General features: G+C 48.0%; 1 protein-coding gene across 2 annotated transcripts in view; it reads left to right on the top strand.

Moving 5' to 3' along the window:
- The first annotated feature begins 804 nt into the window (after window positions 1-804).
- Window positions 805-13,970, top strand: part of ARHGAP22 (Rho GTPase activating protein 22) — a 154,984-nt gene continuing 141,818 nt past the window's right edge. The window contains exon 1 of one of the 2 annotated variants that reach the window (XM_084794323.1): window positions 805-999. In XM_084794323.1, the coding sequence (XP_084650449.1) occupies window positions 948-999 (52 nt within the window). In that variant the 5' untranslated portion in view covers window positions 805-947. The remainder of the gene's footprint in view (window positions 1,000-13,970) is intronic. The other variant, XM_084794325.1, reaches the window with a different exon arrangement.

Here is a 13,970-nt window from a genome sequence, read left to right as displayed (position 1 = left end):
ATGCCAGCCCACACCCCTGCCTCACCCACATCCCTGCTCCCCCCAGCCCAGGCTGGAAAGATCCACCAGTGCTCGCTCAGTCAGTTTGTAACTTCAGGCCTGTTACAAGCTCAGCTTGTAGAGGCTAGCAGAGTGGAGACAAGGTGGGGAGAAAGAACATTCTGGGCATATCCTCCCAGGTGGTCTTCCTCCATCTGCAGATGCGTTATCTGTACTAGGACACGCGACACTGTGCCTGTCACCTTAGAGCCTGGCTTCCCTGTAAGTCACTAGCACGGTTGTGTGAATGACAATGACATTGATGGCTGCAGAAATGCCACTTGGCTATAATAAATAACCGAGTTTTTTACTTGTTCGTTTGTTTTTTATCAGTTTTCTACAACTGCAAATGATGTTGCAATGACAACAAATTTTCAAAAGTAGAATGGAGAAATAGCGCCCTGAGGATGTGACAGAGCTTTTCCTAGGTTCTACCTCAGCCCCTGGACCACACGCCCCAGAGGCCATAGTGTGGACCAGGAGCCACCCTGCATGTTCAGAGCAATTAGATCCATGTTGGTTCCTTTAAAAAAAAAAAACTCTAGAAACTAGGGCTCTTAGCCCACAGAGCCGTTGCTTCTGCTGATGCATCTGGTATCTGCTCCCTCTGAGAGGCAGTTGTCACTGCTGGTCCCATTTCACGGATTTGAGGAACTGATACTCCGACTTCCCCAAGTCTGCTCTCGGATCCCCGGGCTACATGCTCCGCAAAAGAAGCTCATCCCTCGCAGCAGGCTTCACGTTTGAAATCCAAGAAAATGCCTGTAAAGGGCATTCTAAATATATTTTCTTTACTATAGATACTGATCGCCTGCTACTGAAACCAGGAATTAGCTTGTCTGCCTGAGGATGTGACTGCTGCCTTCGAAAGAAGATACGGGAGAAATCTGCACACTGCCAGCTTAGAGATGCTGCCGACGGCGACCAGCAAAAGAAAAACCTTCGCTGCCAAATACTTCAGTAAGGCTTTGGCTCTGTGTGGGGGGATGACTGTCTGTGTGCTTGACTTCTCGCATGAGGGTGAGGTGTCTCAGGGCTACTGAAAGAGCCTCCTTGGTCTTGAGGGCTGTGGGCACCAGGAAGCCAGGGTTCTATCTTCCTCCGACTCCTAGCACGGGCTGGTTACCGAGCAGTCAGCCACGACCCCTAGTATCTGCTCTATGTCTGTCTGGAAAACAGGATCCAGCATGACAGCAAGCGTCAGGCAGGGGTTCTGGGCTCCAGTGGCCGAGGACCACTATGTCCACAGACTGCTTGGACACTAGGTAAAGCCTCCATGGGAAGAGCTGTACATCCCAAGGCTCCTCCATCTGTGCCAGGAAGCAACCCAGCCTGGCAGTGAGCGGAAGGATGTGGATGATGGTTGAGTAGCCCCAGGAAGTTCTGGGAAGGCAAGAGTTAGCCACAGTTTGGGACTATTGTCTGTTTGAGTCACAGACAGGTGCTGGTCGGGTGTGCCCTGAAGGTAGTGGGCCCTTTAAGAGCTGAGTCTTGTAGGTGCTGGGTCACATGGATGTTGGTGCCGAAGGTGGAGGGTCGTACAAGTGCTGGGTCATAGAGATGCTAGGCCCACCAAAAGCTGCCCTACTGAGCTGTGCAGGCACAGGCTGGACCCCAGGCAGGAAGGAGCTGGTTCTGCTTGTAGCTAGATAGTGTTCTCTGGCAGTCTGGACCTGAGCTCTGAGTCCTGGAAGCAGATACCATCAGTGGCATCCTCAGAGCCCCCACCGCCATCCTTTGGGGACTTCTGCTTAACCAGCCTTAGGTGGACCACAGGCTTCAGCATATGTTTATGGCACTGCCAGCATCAGGAGAAAGAGAGCGGAGCCACGGGTGCTCGGACTCCAGCTGTGCCTTTGCCATCCTGAGCAGCCATATGTGGGGTGAGGAGAATGTTTCTTCTTTTCACGGAGGCAGGATTGAGTGGGCTGGAAGCCCTGGGCTAGATTCTAGGTAGAGGCTCCATTGGAATCAATGCACAGAGATCTGAGGAGAGATCAGGCTGGGGGCAGCTAGGATCAGGGTATCTGACACACTCCAGGTGTTTTCCTCCAGCTGGGGTCACCGTGTCATCCGGCACCATAGGAAAAGTCCCAGCTTTTGTTGGAGGAGCCAATTGCCAGATTTGTCTGATCTGATGGGTTGTCATCCCCTACCCAACCTGCTTTGGAGGGCATGTGCCAACCTGTTGAGAGAGGGACAAAGGAGGTGTTACATGAGAATTTAACGAATAAGATTGCATTGACTTTTATCTTAAAGTAAAATTCACCTGGCATCGAGTTAGCGTTTCAAGGTGTAAGTAAAATCCAGCGGCAGCCCAAACACGCTGCTTCCTATTTGGCCATGCATAAGACCAGTTGATAAGCATTGTCATCAACCATGTCATCCTGCAGGGACTAAGTGGTCGCCCTCCCAGCACCTCCCCCCCCCCAGGCACCAGTTTGCTTTTCTGTTTATGTGGAGTTAACTGCTGCACAGGTCTGACAAATACCTGTGTGTCTCTCTGTGCCAGGCCTTTCGCACCCGGCATGTGATGTCATCCAGGTTCATGTGTGATATAGCAGGTGCCTGAGCTTTTCTCTTTCTGACTGCATTGGATTTAAGCGATGATCATCTCAGACACTTAAGTGACGAGGGGGGTGGGGGGGTGCCAATGTCGTTTCACAGAAGCCTTCAGAAAGAGAAGATGGGGACAATTTCTCTCTTCCCATCCTTGATCTAGTCTTCACCCCTGCTCCCGGCTTAGTCAGGAGGGTTCTTTTCAGGACCAGAACTAGCTATTTATAGACTGCAGTCCAGCTAGTCCAACAATGCCTGTCTCCCAACAGAAAGTGTCAAAGAATCTGGGAGTTGTTCGGTCTGGGTCCAGATGTCTTAGCTGGTCTTCAGTTTATGTCAAAATCCCAAAGAAGTAGGCTCTAAAGTCAGCTAGGGACTAGAATACTCCAATGCCTGCCTCAGCAGGAGGGTACGTGAGCTTGCTAGTGAGAGTTAGGGCAAGCAGGCAAAAAGCAAGAGCGTCTCCTCCTATGTCCTTCCATAGACCAGCAGAAGGTGTGGCCCAGATTTAGGGTGGGTCCTCCAACCTCAAATGATCCAATCAAGAGAAACCCCTCACAGGCATCCTCAGATGCTTCGGGTTTTAGTTGATTCCAGACGTGGTCAGACTGACATCTGAGATTAGTCATCCCACCTGGAGAGTATTACTAAGGAACATAAGTTTGTTCTTGACTATTGCTTGCAGAGATTTGGGACAAATGTACAGTTTGTGGGCACTAAATTTCTCCGTTGTACCTCATGGCGTCACCTTGAGCACCTCCATTCTGCCTGGACCTGCTGGAACTTTCCTTGTAGCAAGAAACCAGAACTGCTTGACTCTGTCAGATGCTGTTATGCCCTGTGGGAGGGTCACATAGTTTATGTTCTTGATTCTGTTATGTTAAGAGAAAGGGGTAAAAAAAATATATACACACACGGCATCTCTTGGTGTCAGTTGTGCTCCCGAAATGAACCCTATTTCCTAATGCTTTATATTTTTGTATCTCACTGGGATTCACTTTGCTGGCATTTCTTCTTGGCACTGCTGGGTATGTCCGTGAGGGAGGGTGGGCAGCGGCCTTCTTCAGATAATCCCTTGCCTGGCTTTGACATCAGAAGAATAGTGCCTTTGAAGAGTGAGTTGGGAAGCAATCCCTTTCTTTGTCCGTCCTACTTGGGGCTTCTATTGCCATGACAGAAGCAAACCGGGGAGGAAAGGGTTAATTTCCCTTACACTTCCATATCACTGTTCATCATCAAAGGAAGTCAGGACAGGAATTCAAACAAGGCAGGAACCAGGAACCAGGAACTGATGCAGAGGCCCGGAGGAATGTGCTTCCTGGCTTGCTCATCATGGCTTGCTCAGCCTGCTTTCTTACAGAACCTCGGACCACCAGCCCAGGGATGGCCCCACCCACGATGGGCTGGGCCCTCCATCGTAAATCACTAATTAAGAAAATTCCCTATAACAAAATCTTCTGGAGGTATTTTCTCAATTGAGGTCCCCAACTTTTGGGTGACTCTAGCTTGTCCAGTCGACATAAAAGTAGCCAGCACATTGTCAAAGTTTGCTTTCTGTTGCTGTGTCATGACCAAAATCAGCCTGGGAAGGAAAGGATGTGTTCGTCTCACACTTGGAGGTTAGTCAGGCCAGCAGCTGAAGCAGAAGCCACGGAGGAAGGCTGCCTACTGGCTCTTCCTCTGCCTCATGCTTAGCTTACACCACCCATGGGTGACTTAGCCCTTCAACACCAATCATAAGTTGAAACAGTCTCTCCCAGATATGCCAAGGGTGATCTGATCTAGATAATTGTTCAGCTGAGATTCCAGCTTCATAGGTGATTCTAGGCTGTGTCGAGCTGACAATAAAACTGACCGGGACAGCCCTTTGATGAAGTGATTGGAAGCTTCATTGTTCAGCATACCCATCATTGTCATCCTGGGACCCTGCCTGCTGTGTGGGCGCCCCACAGCTTTTTGGCAAAGGTTGTTCACGGAGTGGAGTTCCCTTACAAGGCTCTGTGGATTCTCTGGAGTTGGTTTAAGGTTTTCCTTTTCATTCCTGATTCTTTTTATTATTGTTGGTCAATCTGGTTAGAGGTTTGCTGAGCTTAAATAATCTTCTCAAAGAACTAATTTTTCTTTTTTTGCTTCATTGATTTTTCTCTCATGCTTTGCTTTTTTTTTTTTTCTGTTTCAGTGGTGTCTGAATTTATGTTCTCAGCTTTGTGGTGTCCTCTTCATTTTATTTGGGCCTGGCTTGATTTTAGGTAGAAATGTGTGTTATTGATGTCCTAATGGTAGCACTAGATGTTAAAGTTGGGTTAGCTTTCAAGTATTTGACAATTTCCAATTTCCCTTTCTGTTATTATTTCTAATTTAATTCCAGTAGAGTTAGAGAACGTACTTTTAAGCTTACTACAAACTTACTTTATAGCCTAGCATATATTCTACCGTCGGGAATGTTCCAAGGTCCCTGAGAACAAAATGTGCCTGTGTGAGGCACGCCTTGCACACCCAGTAAGTCAAATTAGTGATGTGTCACACCTTTTGAGAAGCTCCTGGTGGCAGTCTAAATGCTCTTCAGTTACTGTGATCGGGGAATGAAAATCTTATTACTTAACTCTCTAGTCTTATTACTCCATCGTCTTTTGTCCAGCAGTGCCAGTTTTTGTTTCAAGGATTTTGAAGCTTTCTTCTTAGGCATGTACACATTGATATCTAGTGCCCCTTCCGTGCTAGTGTCCTATCACTGCGACAAAATGCCTGAAAACAGAATCAACTTGCTAGGGCTTTGAAGATGGTTCAGTAGGTAAAGGCTCTTGTCATGCAAGCATGAGGACCTGGGTTCAAATCCCCGGAAGATATTAAAAGCCAGACACATCATACAGCTCCTGAAATCCCAGTGCTGCTGTAGGAAGATGGGAGGTGGAGGCAGGACACTCTATAGAGGATATCTAGCCACCTAGCAGAGGTAAAAAATAAATAAATAAACAGACACCGTGTCTGAAGCAAAATGGGGTGGCTGAAGGTTGTGGGGGGGGGATGGACAGCTAATATCTCAGATTATCTCTGATCTCCACACTCACACCGTAACACACAGGCACCCACATTGGCACAAACATGTACATGTATGCATATGTCCACATACACCTGAAAGAGACGGGGATGGGGGTGGGGAGGGAGAGCTTGCAGGCTTGTAAGGTGGCTCAAACACTGGAAAGAAGGGAAGCTGACCTCTGACATTCACGTGAGCACTGTGACATGTCCACACATTCACACACAACAATAACGATAACTGTGATGAAGTTTTAAAATCAGCTTACTATAGGAGAAAGTCGTGGTCACTTGTCCTCTGCTTTGGGTCCCTGGCAGCGCAGTACCTTTCCAGGAATGTGTGCCAGAAGAATATTCACCCACTGCAACCAGGAAATAAAGACAGAACAAAGAAGGGGCCAGAGCCCCACTGGCTCCTTCAAGAACATACTCCCAGTGACTGATCTCTTTCCACTAACTTCCCACCTCTTTAAGATCCAGGGGCAACAAGCCTTCCACTGTTTAAGCCTGTAGGATCTCTTCAGATCAAGCCATAGCAGCGTGCTGTTGTGTTCGTGTGTTAGTCCCCATGAATAACCGTGTCTTAACATCTCTTTCCTCAGCACCTGTTTGATCATGGGTTGACATGACCAGTTCTGGCTGGTGCTACACATCTTTTTCCTTTCACTTTGTGACTTCCTTTCAGCCAGCTCTGAGGGTCTCTTATAGAGAACATGTGTGTAGTGAACTTTTAAAACTATTTTACTTGGGTTTCTTACACTTCTACTTTCCTTCCTTCTCCACTCCTTCTCCCTCCTAATTACTTTCAACCCACCAACACTAGGTAGAAGGGAAAGGTTAGTGAGAGAGGGGCGGAGTTCTCGTTACTACTTCCAGCTGTGTAGAGTTGTTGGGTTCTTCGGGGCAATACCAATTTCAGTCTTTAGGATATCCAGCAGTCCAGCTAACTAGCAAACACAGCATCAGGAAGAACCAGCAGCCCCTTCCTTTTTCTCCTCCTCCACCTCCTCCTTCGTCTTCATCTTCTTCTTCTCCTCCTCCTCTTCCTCTTCCTCCTCCTCCTCCGACCATCTCCTCAAAGCATTCTCTCCAAGCTCCCCTCTGTCTCTGGGCTCTGGTATTTATATCCTCTTAGAGTCCTCAGAGTTCAGCTATCTCAGCTGGCAGAGACATGCCCTTCTCCAAGCCCATACGAGACACTTGTCAGCTGTGGACAAACTAAAAGCAGCCCCATATCTTACACTTGGGATTAAAGCAAAGGCATAACACAACTGGGTTTTTTAAGAAACCAAAACTTCCACTATACATGTGACTAGATCTCACAATTATAAGCAAATAGTATAGATCTGAGTACATTTCCCCCCTGAATTCCCACAGGAGTTTCATCCACAGTCATACATCAGTGACATTAGAAGGCTGCAATTTAATCTGTCTATGGGAAGTGATCAGTGTCTTTAACATGTAGACTTTTTGTCACTTAAAGTAGATTGTAGAATATTCCCTTAAATCCTTTTTTCTATCCTATCTGCTCTTCTTCTGTTTTGTTTTGTTTTGTTTGGGGTGTTGTTGTTGGTTTTTGGTTTTGCTTTTGTTTTTATGGCTGTTGTCCTGCCAGTGGACACTTTTTTCACTGTTTCCTCTAACTCAGATCTGCCCGCACACACATCTATGTCTCTGTACATCAGGGAAGGCTGCCACTTTGCCTTTCTCATTTTTGAAAATCAGCCTTGCCATAGGCTGGCATTGATTAACAGTTTTCATTTTTCTTTCAGAACTTTAAATGTCTCCCTCCACTTCTAGCTTCCATTGTTGAGAGGAGCTGTCAGCTGCTAATCACACCGGCTCTCTTCCACTTCCTTTGTCTTTCAACAGTTTGATTGCAAATTCTGCCATTTCATTCTCACAAGCAACCCTGGCAATGTCTATCTGTCCCCATCCTCCTCAGTGTTAGAATGCCCCCCCCCCTCTATGATCCTCCCTCCTTCCCTTCCTCCTCCTCCTCGGGATCCTTGTTATGTGTGAAAAATAGTAGTTTACATCAAATTGGAAAGTTCCAGTCTTTTTTACCAAGTAGCTTTTCTATTCCTTGTCTCTTCTTTCTTCATCTGCCTTTTAATGCATCTCCATGTTGACAGAAATTCTTGTTGCTGTTTTCCATATCTCTGTTACTCTGCTCCTTTTCCTTCGGCTGTTTTGTAGCCTTTGGATCCCCTGCCTTGGCTTGGGACCTGGGCATTACAGACCTGCTCCACCAGGAGCAGCCATATTGGATCGTCTCTGCATCTCTGCCCTCAAGTGCACCCATTCTTCCTTCTATCCCCCACATATACTGCTGTGCTCACCTTGCAGATTGTCATTTTTGTCATTCTAACTCAAGAATTTCTGTTCCTTCTCTCTCACTGAAATTCTATCACTCCATCAGTCTCATATCTCCCTGTGGTCATTTGCAGTTTTCTTTTAGCTTCTTGAGTGTTCTGGTGGGAATTTTCTTTTTTTAAGTCTTGATCCATCAAATCCAAACCCCGAGGGACTCAGAATTCCTACAGAGCCCTGTCTCCCTTTGGCTTTATATACATCTTTGCTGTTGCTAAAAAACAAAACAAAACAAAAAAAACCAAACAAACAACAACAACAACAACCTGGTCGTTTTACCTGCTTATGGTGTGGCATTTCTCAAATACCTGGCAGGAAGCAGCTTAAGGGAGGAGGGTTTATCTGTTTCCCCAGTTCACTGCAGAAGGCTGGGGGCTGGGGCTCTGTCCATGGTGGCAGGAACTTAGCTGCTTCTGACTCAAAAGATGGGGAAGTAGGTTGGGTCAGAAGAAGCAGAGCTACTCTGTGGCACTTCATCTCAGTCCAGTGGTGAGTCCTGGCAGGAAGTGGGGGCAGGGAGCCTTCTCCAAGATGATTTTCAGTGAAATGGCTCTTTTTTTTATTGGGGGAATAGGGTTATTTAAACCTTGGGGAAGTGAGTAGGGTTTTCAAGGATGAATGTACATCATTGGACTAGAGCTGAGCTGCTGGGAATGCTCATTTGCATGGAAAGGAATTCCAGATGCAAGCAGGACATGTCCTGAAACTTGGCTACTAGGCTATGTCACAACCTCAAGGATAGCAGAGGTGGGGGGGTCACAAGGCTATGTACACCAGGGCATGCAGGCCCAGAACAGAGAGGGAATGATCCTTACTCCTGCCTGTGTCAAGATGAGAGTTTGGGGGTTTGGGACACCTTTCCGCTTCGCTCTTGCTCCAGGCCAGTCCCCCTGGTCCCATGACTCACTTGCCCCACAGTTGAGTTGTTTGCCTGGGCTAAATCTGTGACACCTGTCCCTCATAATATGCTGGCTCTAACATCGCTGTTATGTTTGCGTTTTATTCTTGCATTGGCTTTTAAATGTGACTTCCTCATGGTCACCCTGTGCCTGGGTCATATAGTAATCAGCTAGGAGTTGATTACTCTCCTCTTCTCCTCAGCTTCTGCCAATGGATCCGTGGGAGGACGTGGAACTCTCTCACATTCACGTGGTCATTAAGCTTATCCTAGCTCTCCATTCCTGCTGAGCCCGCGTGTCAGCAATGTGTTCAGGCTTACGACTGCAAGAGCATGTGGGCACTAGGGTTCTCTCTGGCTCCACTGCACGTGTGTATGTAAGCTCCAAGCATGAGTGGTGGTCTTCCCAACTCCCTGCTGCCTAGACAAGAGAAGCTGCTTGCATTCTGCTGAGTATAACTGTTGCTGACTGCTCACAGCTCACAACAGGAGTGAGTGAACCATTCCTGCTTTGTGCCTGGCTTCCATGATGGTCTCCTCCCGGTACAACCTCTCTGAGAACTGAGCTAGAGGTCACTGCCAAGGTGCAGCCCCAAGCAAAGAAGACCATAGACTTGTGCCGGCTTTTCTCAAAAGCTCATCAGTTATTTCAATTAAAAGCATTTTCTGGTGGTTTTCATGCATTCAGTAAGCTCCTGGGATCCAAAAGTAATTATGTTTGTCAGTTTTGTCTAGATTTATAATGGTAGATGGACTCTTGCCTCCTACTTTTGTGTTTTGGGTTTCCCTGAGCCTGCTCTCTTAGGATAGAAGCCATCCTCTGGCCTTGTGGCTACCCCATAGGTGCTCATGCCAGCATGACTTTGGATAAGGAAAGGAGGAGGAAGGGCTGGTTAGAGCTATTTGTATGGCAACTGGTCACCTAAGTTATACCTGATATATAGTATGTATTTAATTACTGTTGAGAGAATGTGTGACTACAGGAATGAGTGAGCAGCACAGGGGAAAACTAATGCAGGTCATGTGGCCTTGCTGAGGCCCTGAATAAGGATAAAAATGCTGGGTATAAAAACACTGCACAACACTTATGATGGACAGGGAGATAGTGAAGTAACTCGGGCTTCAGGCTGCGCAGTGGATCAGTTAGTTTGAGTGATGCAAAAGCATCCTGCAAAGGGTTGTGGATTTGGCTCAGTGGAAGAGCGCTTGCCTAGCAAGCACAAGGTCCTGGGTTCAGTCCTCAGGTCTGAAAAAAAAATCATCCTGCAAAAGCCAACACCCTTCATAATGATGGTGAGCAAACACACAGACACAGACATGCATACATGTAGGGGGCTTTCTCACACACACACACACACACACACACACACACACACACACACACATACACACACTAGCACTCATGCTGGCCTCTAAGTTAGAGACACCTCTTGAAGACACAGAAAATAGATCAAGGCAGATGTTAGAGCCAGCTGCTACTTCATGCTATTTAGGTGAATGGCTGGGGTGGGGGATGGGGGTGGGTGAGGGGTGTCAACCTCACTTGTCATCCCCTGGGAACAGTTTGGTTTCTTTTTTGACACAGGTTCTCTCACTGGGACCTGATCCTCAATGGCTAAATACACTGTCTAGTCAGCTCTGGGATGCTTCTGCCTCTACCAAGTTCATGCCACCATAACACTAGTGCTGGAAGCTCAGAGTTAGGTGCAGCAGGCTGCTAACCTAGCTGCCGCCTCCCCAGACACTCTATATAGAAGGCCACTGGCGAGTTCCTGTAGGGGCGGGGCATGGGTAGGAAGAAGCACAGTCATTAGCCCCTGAGTTCCAGATGTTCCCTTGGTAAGAAATGACTCAGAAGGTAGATTTTTTCCCCCTTTTCCTCTTCATTTCCTCTTTTTATGCTACAAGCAAACAAAATTATAATAAGAGCATCGGGATCATTTTGTCCTGTTCCCAGCTCACGTCGGCAAGTGGACTTGGCCCTGAGATGGCTTCCATTTTGCTGGGGAGGAAACAGAGCCCCAGGCAGGAAGCATTGAAACCATGTATAAGTGTGGGTCTCCCCAAAGCTCATCTTAAATAAACAAGGGCCAAGGTGGAGGTGTGGGATATTGGGAAGTTGAGCCAGGAAGCAGGGCTGTGGCTGGAAAGTGGCCAGACAAAAGGAAAGCCACCACTGAGCCATCGGGGAGCCCATTTCTGTACCAATAGTCCCCTTGCAGGGACTCTGGGGAAGGCTTGAAAGCCTCCAGTAGAAGGGCCATGGCTTCCCAGAACCCTCCTCCCAGTGTACTGAATTCATTTGCACAGGCTCAGAAGGGCCTGATACTGGAAACCAGCCAGCCGTCAACTCACCCAACAGGGAACTCATCACTACAGCTGAAGCCAGAGCTAGCCAAAGGCATGGGCATGAAAACTTTAATGCTTTGCAGAAATTACAGCCTATCCAACCAGGAGTATTCCTCTCTCCAGGGTAGGACACTGTGTGAGCTGGATGGCCCAGGGCACATGGAAGGGCTCAGGGGGACCCTGGCCCAGTGCAAAAGCAAGAGAAAGGGCTGAGTGTGGGAGTAGGTGAAGTAGCTTACCTCAAGGCAGTCCCGGAAGCCCACCCTGGGAAGTCTTTCCTGAGCCTGGAAGTCCATTGCTCACAAAACGGGGAGAGGGGCAGGGTGGTGCGCCTGGACAGTTTAAGAAGAAAGTTATTTCCTCACAATTCTGGAAGCCAGAAGATAAAGGTGCTGGCAGGCTTGTTTGTTCCTGCAACACCCTCCTTGGCTTTGACTTTGGGTTCTATCCTTTCTCCGTATCTTCTGTGGCCATCCCTCTGTCTATGGCTGTGTTCTTGCATGCTTTCCATATAAGGATACCAGTCGAGCTGGATTAGGGCCACCATATGACCCTTAGCCACTGCTGTGAGAGTCCAGTCTCCAGCAGGCACATTCTGGGCCTTGGAGTTCTGGCCTATGGATTTGAGGGGAACTTGGGTCAGCGCCCTTGTTTGCCTCAGCTTTGAAGAGCTGTGAAGAACCTGTGCCCAAGAAACAGTGCTGGCAGAACCCTCAGCAAATGTCTAGACAGATAGTTTGCCAGGCACACTGCCCTCCAGGGAGCCAACGGATGACAGAGTCAGCAGCTTTTTCAGAGAACCAACTTCCTGTGGTAACCTCTGTTCCTGCTCAGCTGGGGAAACAAGATCCCTGAAGTGGGTGGAGAAATTAAAAACACAACAAGCCCATGGTCTTCTGTCTTCTACCCTCTGCATCTGCCCCACTTCTGTCGGCTCAGTAGTGCTTACTCCATAATATTATTATGTCCATTTGGGGGGAAAAGAGGATGCTAGACTGTTCCTTACAGAGCCATGGTGAGAATAGAGTATTTAACAGAGAGTAAAGCTCACAGAGGGTTCTGGGTGAGCCCTGAACTCACAGGAATTCCCTTCCAATAATAAGAATGTTATTAGAGCTATAGTGTGTGTGTGTGTGTGTGTGTGTGTGTGTGTGTGTGTGTGTGTGTGTAAAATGAGCAACCTCAGGTGTCCTTCCTCACAAACTACCCATTTTTTTTTTTGAGGCAAGGTCTTTCACATTCCAAGTAAGTTAATTTGAAAAGTCAGAAAAGTCCCCAAAGTCCTGCCTGTCACCACTTCCCAGCACACACAGTCAAGCCCAGCTTTTTACATGGATCCCGGGAATAAAATCCAGGTCCACATATTTGTAAGACAAGCATTTCAAGAGCTAAGCTATGGCCCCTCCAAGTCCTCTTGCAGGTTTTTTTTTTAAAAAAAGAGTGAAATGGTGGAACCTCGGATATAGGGAACCCCATCTGGAGCCTGGCATGCCATCTGCCACTTCCTGCAGGGTTATGGAAAGAATTCAGGCATCATAGGGCAGTGCTGAGCACTCCAAACTCCCATCCCAGGAAACAGAAATAGCTGCTACCATCTCCCGAGGCCTCTGAGACAGCAAGCTTCTTCCCTGTGAGGAGAGACACAAGCAAATGGCATCCTGAGCAGAAGCTGATGCCCTGTGCAATGCACTTGTCACCATGCCCATGTTTTCAGCAGCACCCCGGTGCTCCTGGAGCCTGCAGGTTTTTGGAAGGTTGAGCCTTGGAAGTGGACTGAGATGGACATCACACTGGGGCTGGGCACAGTGGACCAGGAGGAATTGGACGGAAACACAGGCACGTGGCAATCTCAGTTGAGCACTTGTATCTCTGTGGTTTCTTATGGCTGTCCTGTTAGGGCAAGAAGGGTGGAGCTCTATGGCCCCAGGAAGACCAGCCATCAACATTCAGGAGAGGGTGTACCTTAAGTAAGAAATTCCCAGGGGAGAATGTTTCCCCATAGAGCTAGGTCAGCATTATGGGGCTTAAGGCCTTGTCCTCCTGGTGGGGACAGCCAGGGGCCACCTAGTATTGCTCAAACTGGCAGGCGGGGCTTGAGATGACAGCATAGCCACCTCCTAGCCAATGACTTTTTACATATCATATACCTTGTTTGACCTTGTTTTCCTCTACGATATGAAGAAACGAAGGAGTTTGTTCCATGTATAATGCAGGATAGTGGTCTCTACTGTGTGGCATGTGCTTAGCAAAAAGCAACTGCTAACAAGTGTGATGTTTGTTAAGGGCAGACACTACCATTCAGGCACAGTGTGCCCCTGGCCATGTCTCATGTAGAGCTGGAAGCAAGGGTGTCTTGAGCCTAAGGATAAACAGCATCCTCCACCCCAGGATGCTCACGAATGATCAGCTTGCCCTTTGCAAGGAAGAGAGAAGATCTGAAGTTCGGCTGCAGCTGCTGCTTCCCTCCTCTCTGTCAAAGTACGGTGCCCATCCTTTCCCCAAGGCAGACTCTCCAGCCGATTCACATGCAGGACCAGCACCCCGAGTCCAGACAGGGCCTTTTAGAAAGGACAAGGGGCCCCTTCTTCCTTCTTCCAGACTGAGCCACCCTTGTGCCCCGCCTACAGCTTGCTAATCAATGAAGCTGGTACCCTGAATGATGCCCCAGATAGCTCCTCAGCGAGTCACACTGTAGACAGGAAGAACACTACCCAGC

The sequence above is a fragment of the Acomys minous genome (genome assembly GCF_964271855.1).
Source record: "Acomys minous genome assembly, chromosome: 9".
Classification (NCBI taxonomy): Eukaryota; Metazoa; Chordata; class Mammalia; order Rodentia; family Muridae; genus Acomys; species Acomys minous.
Note: the sequence above shows the minus strand (reverse complement) of the source record. Positions and strands in the feature narration are given on the sequence as shown.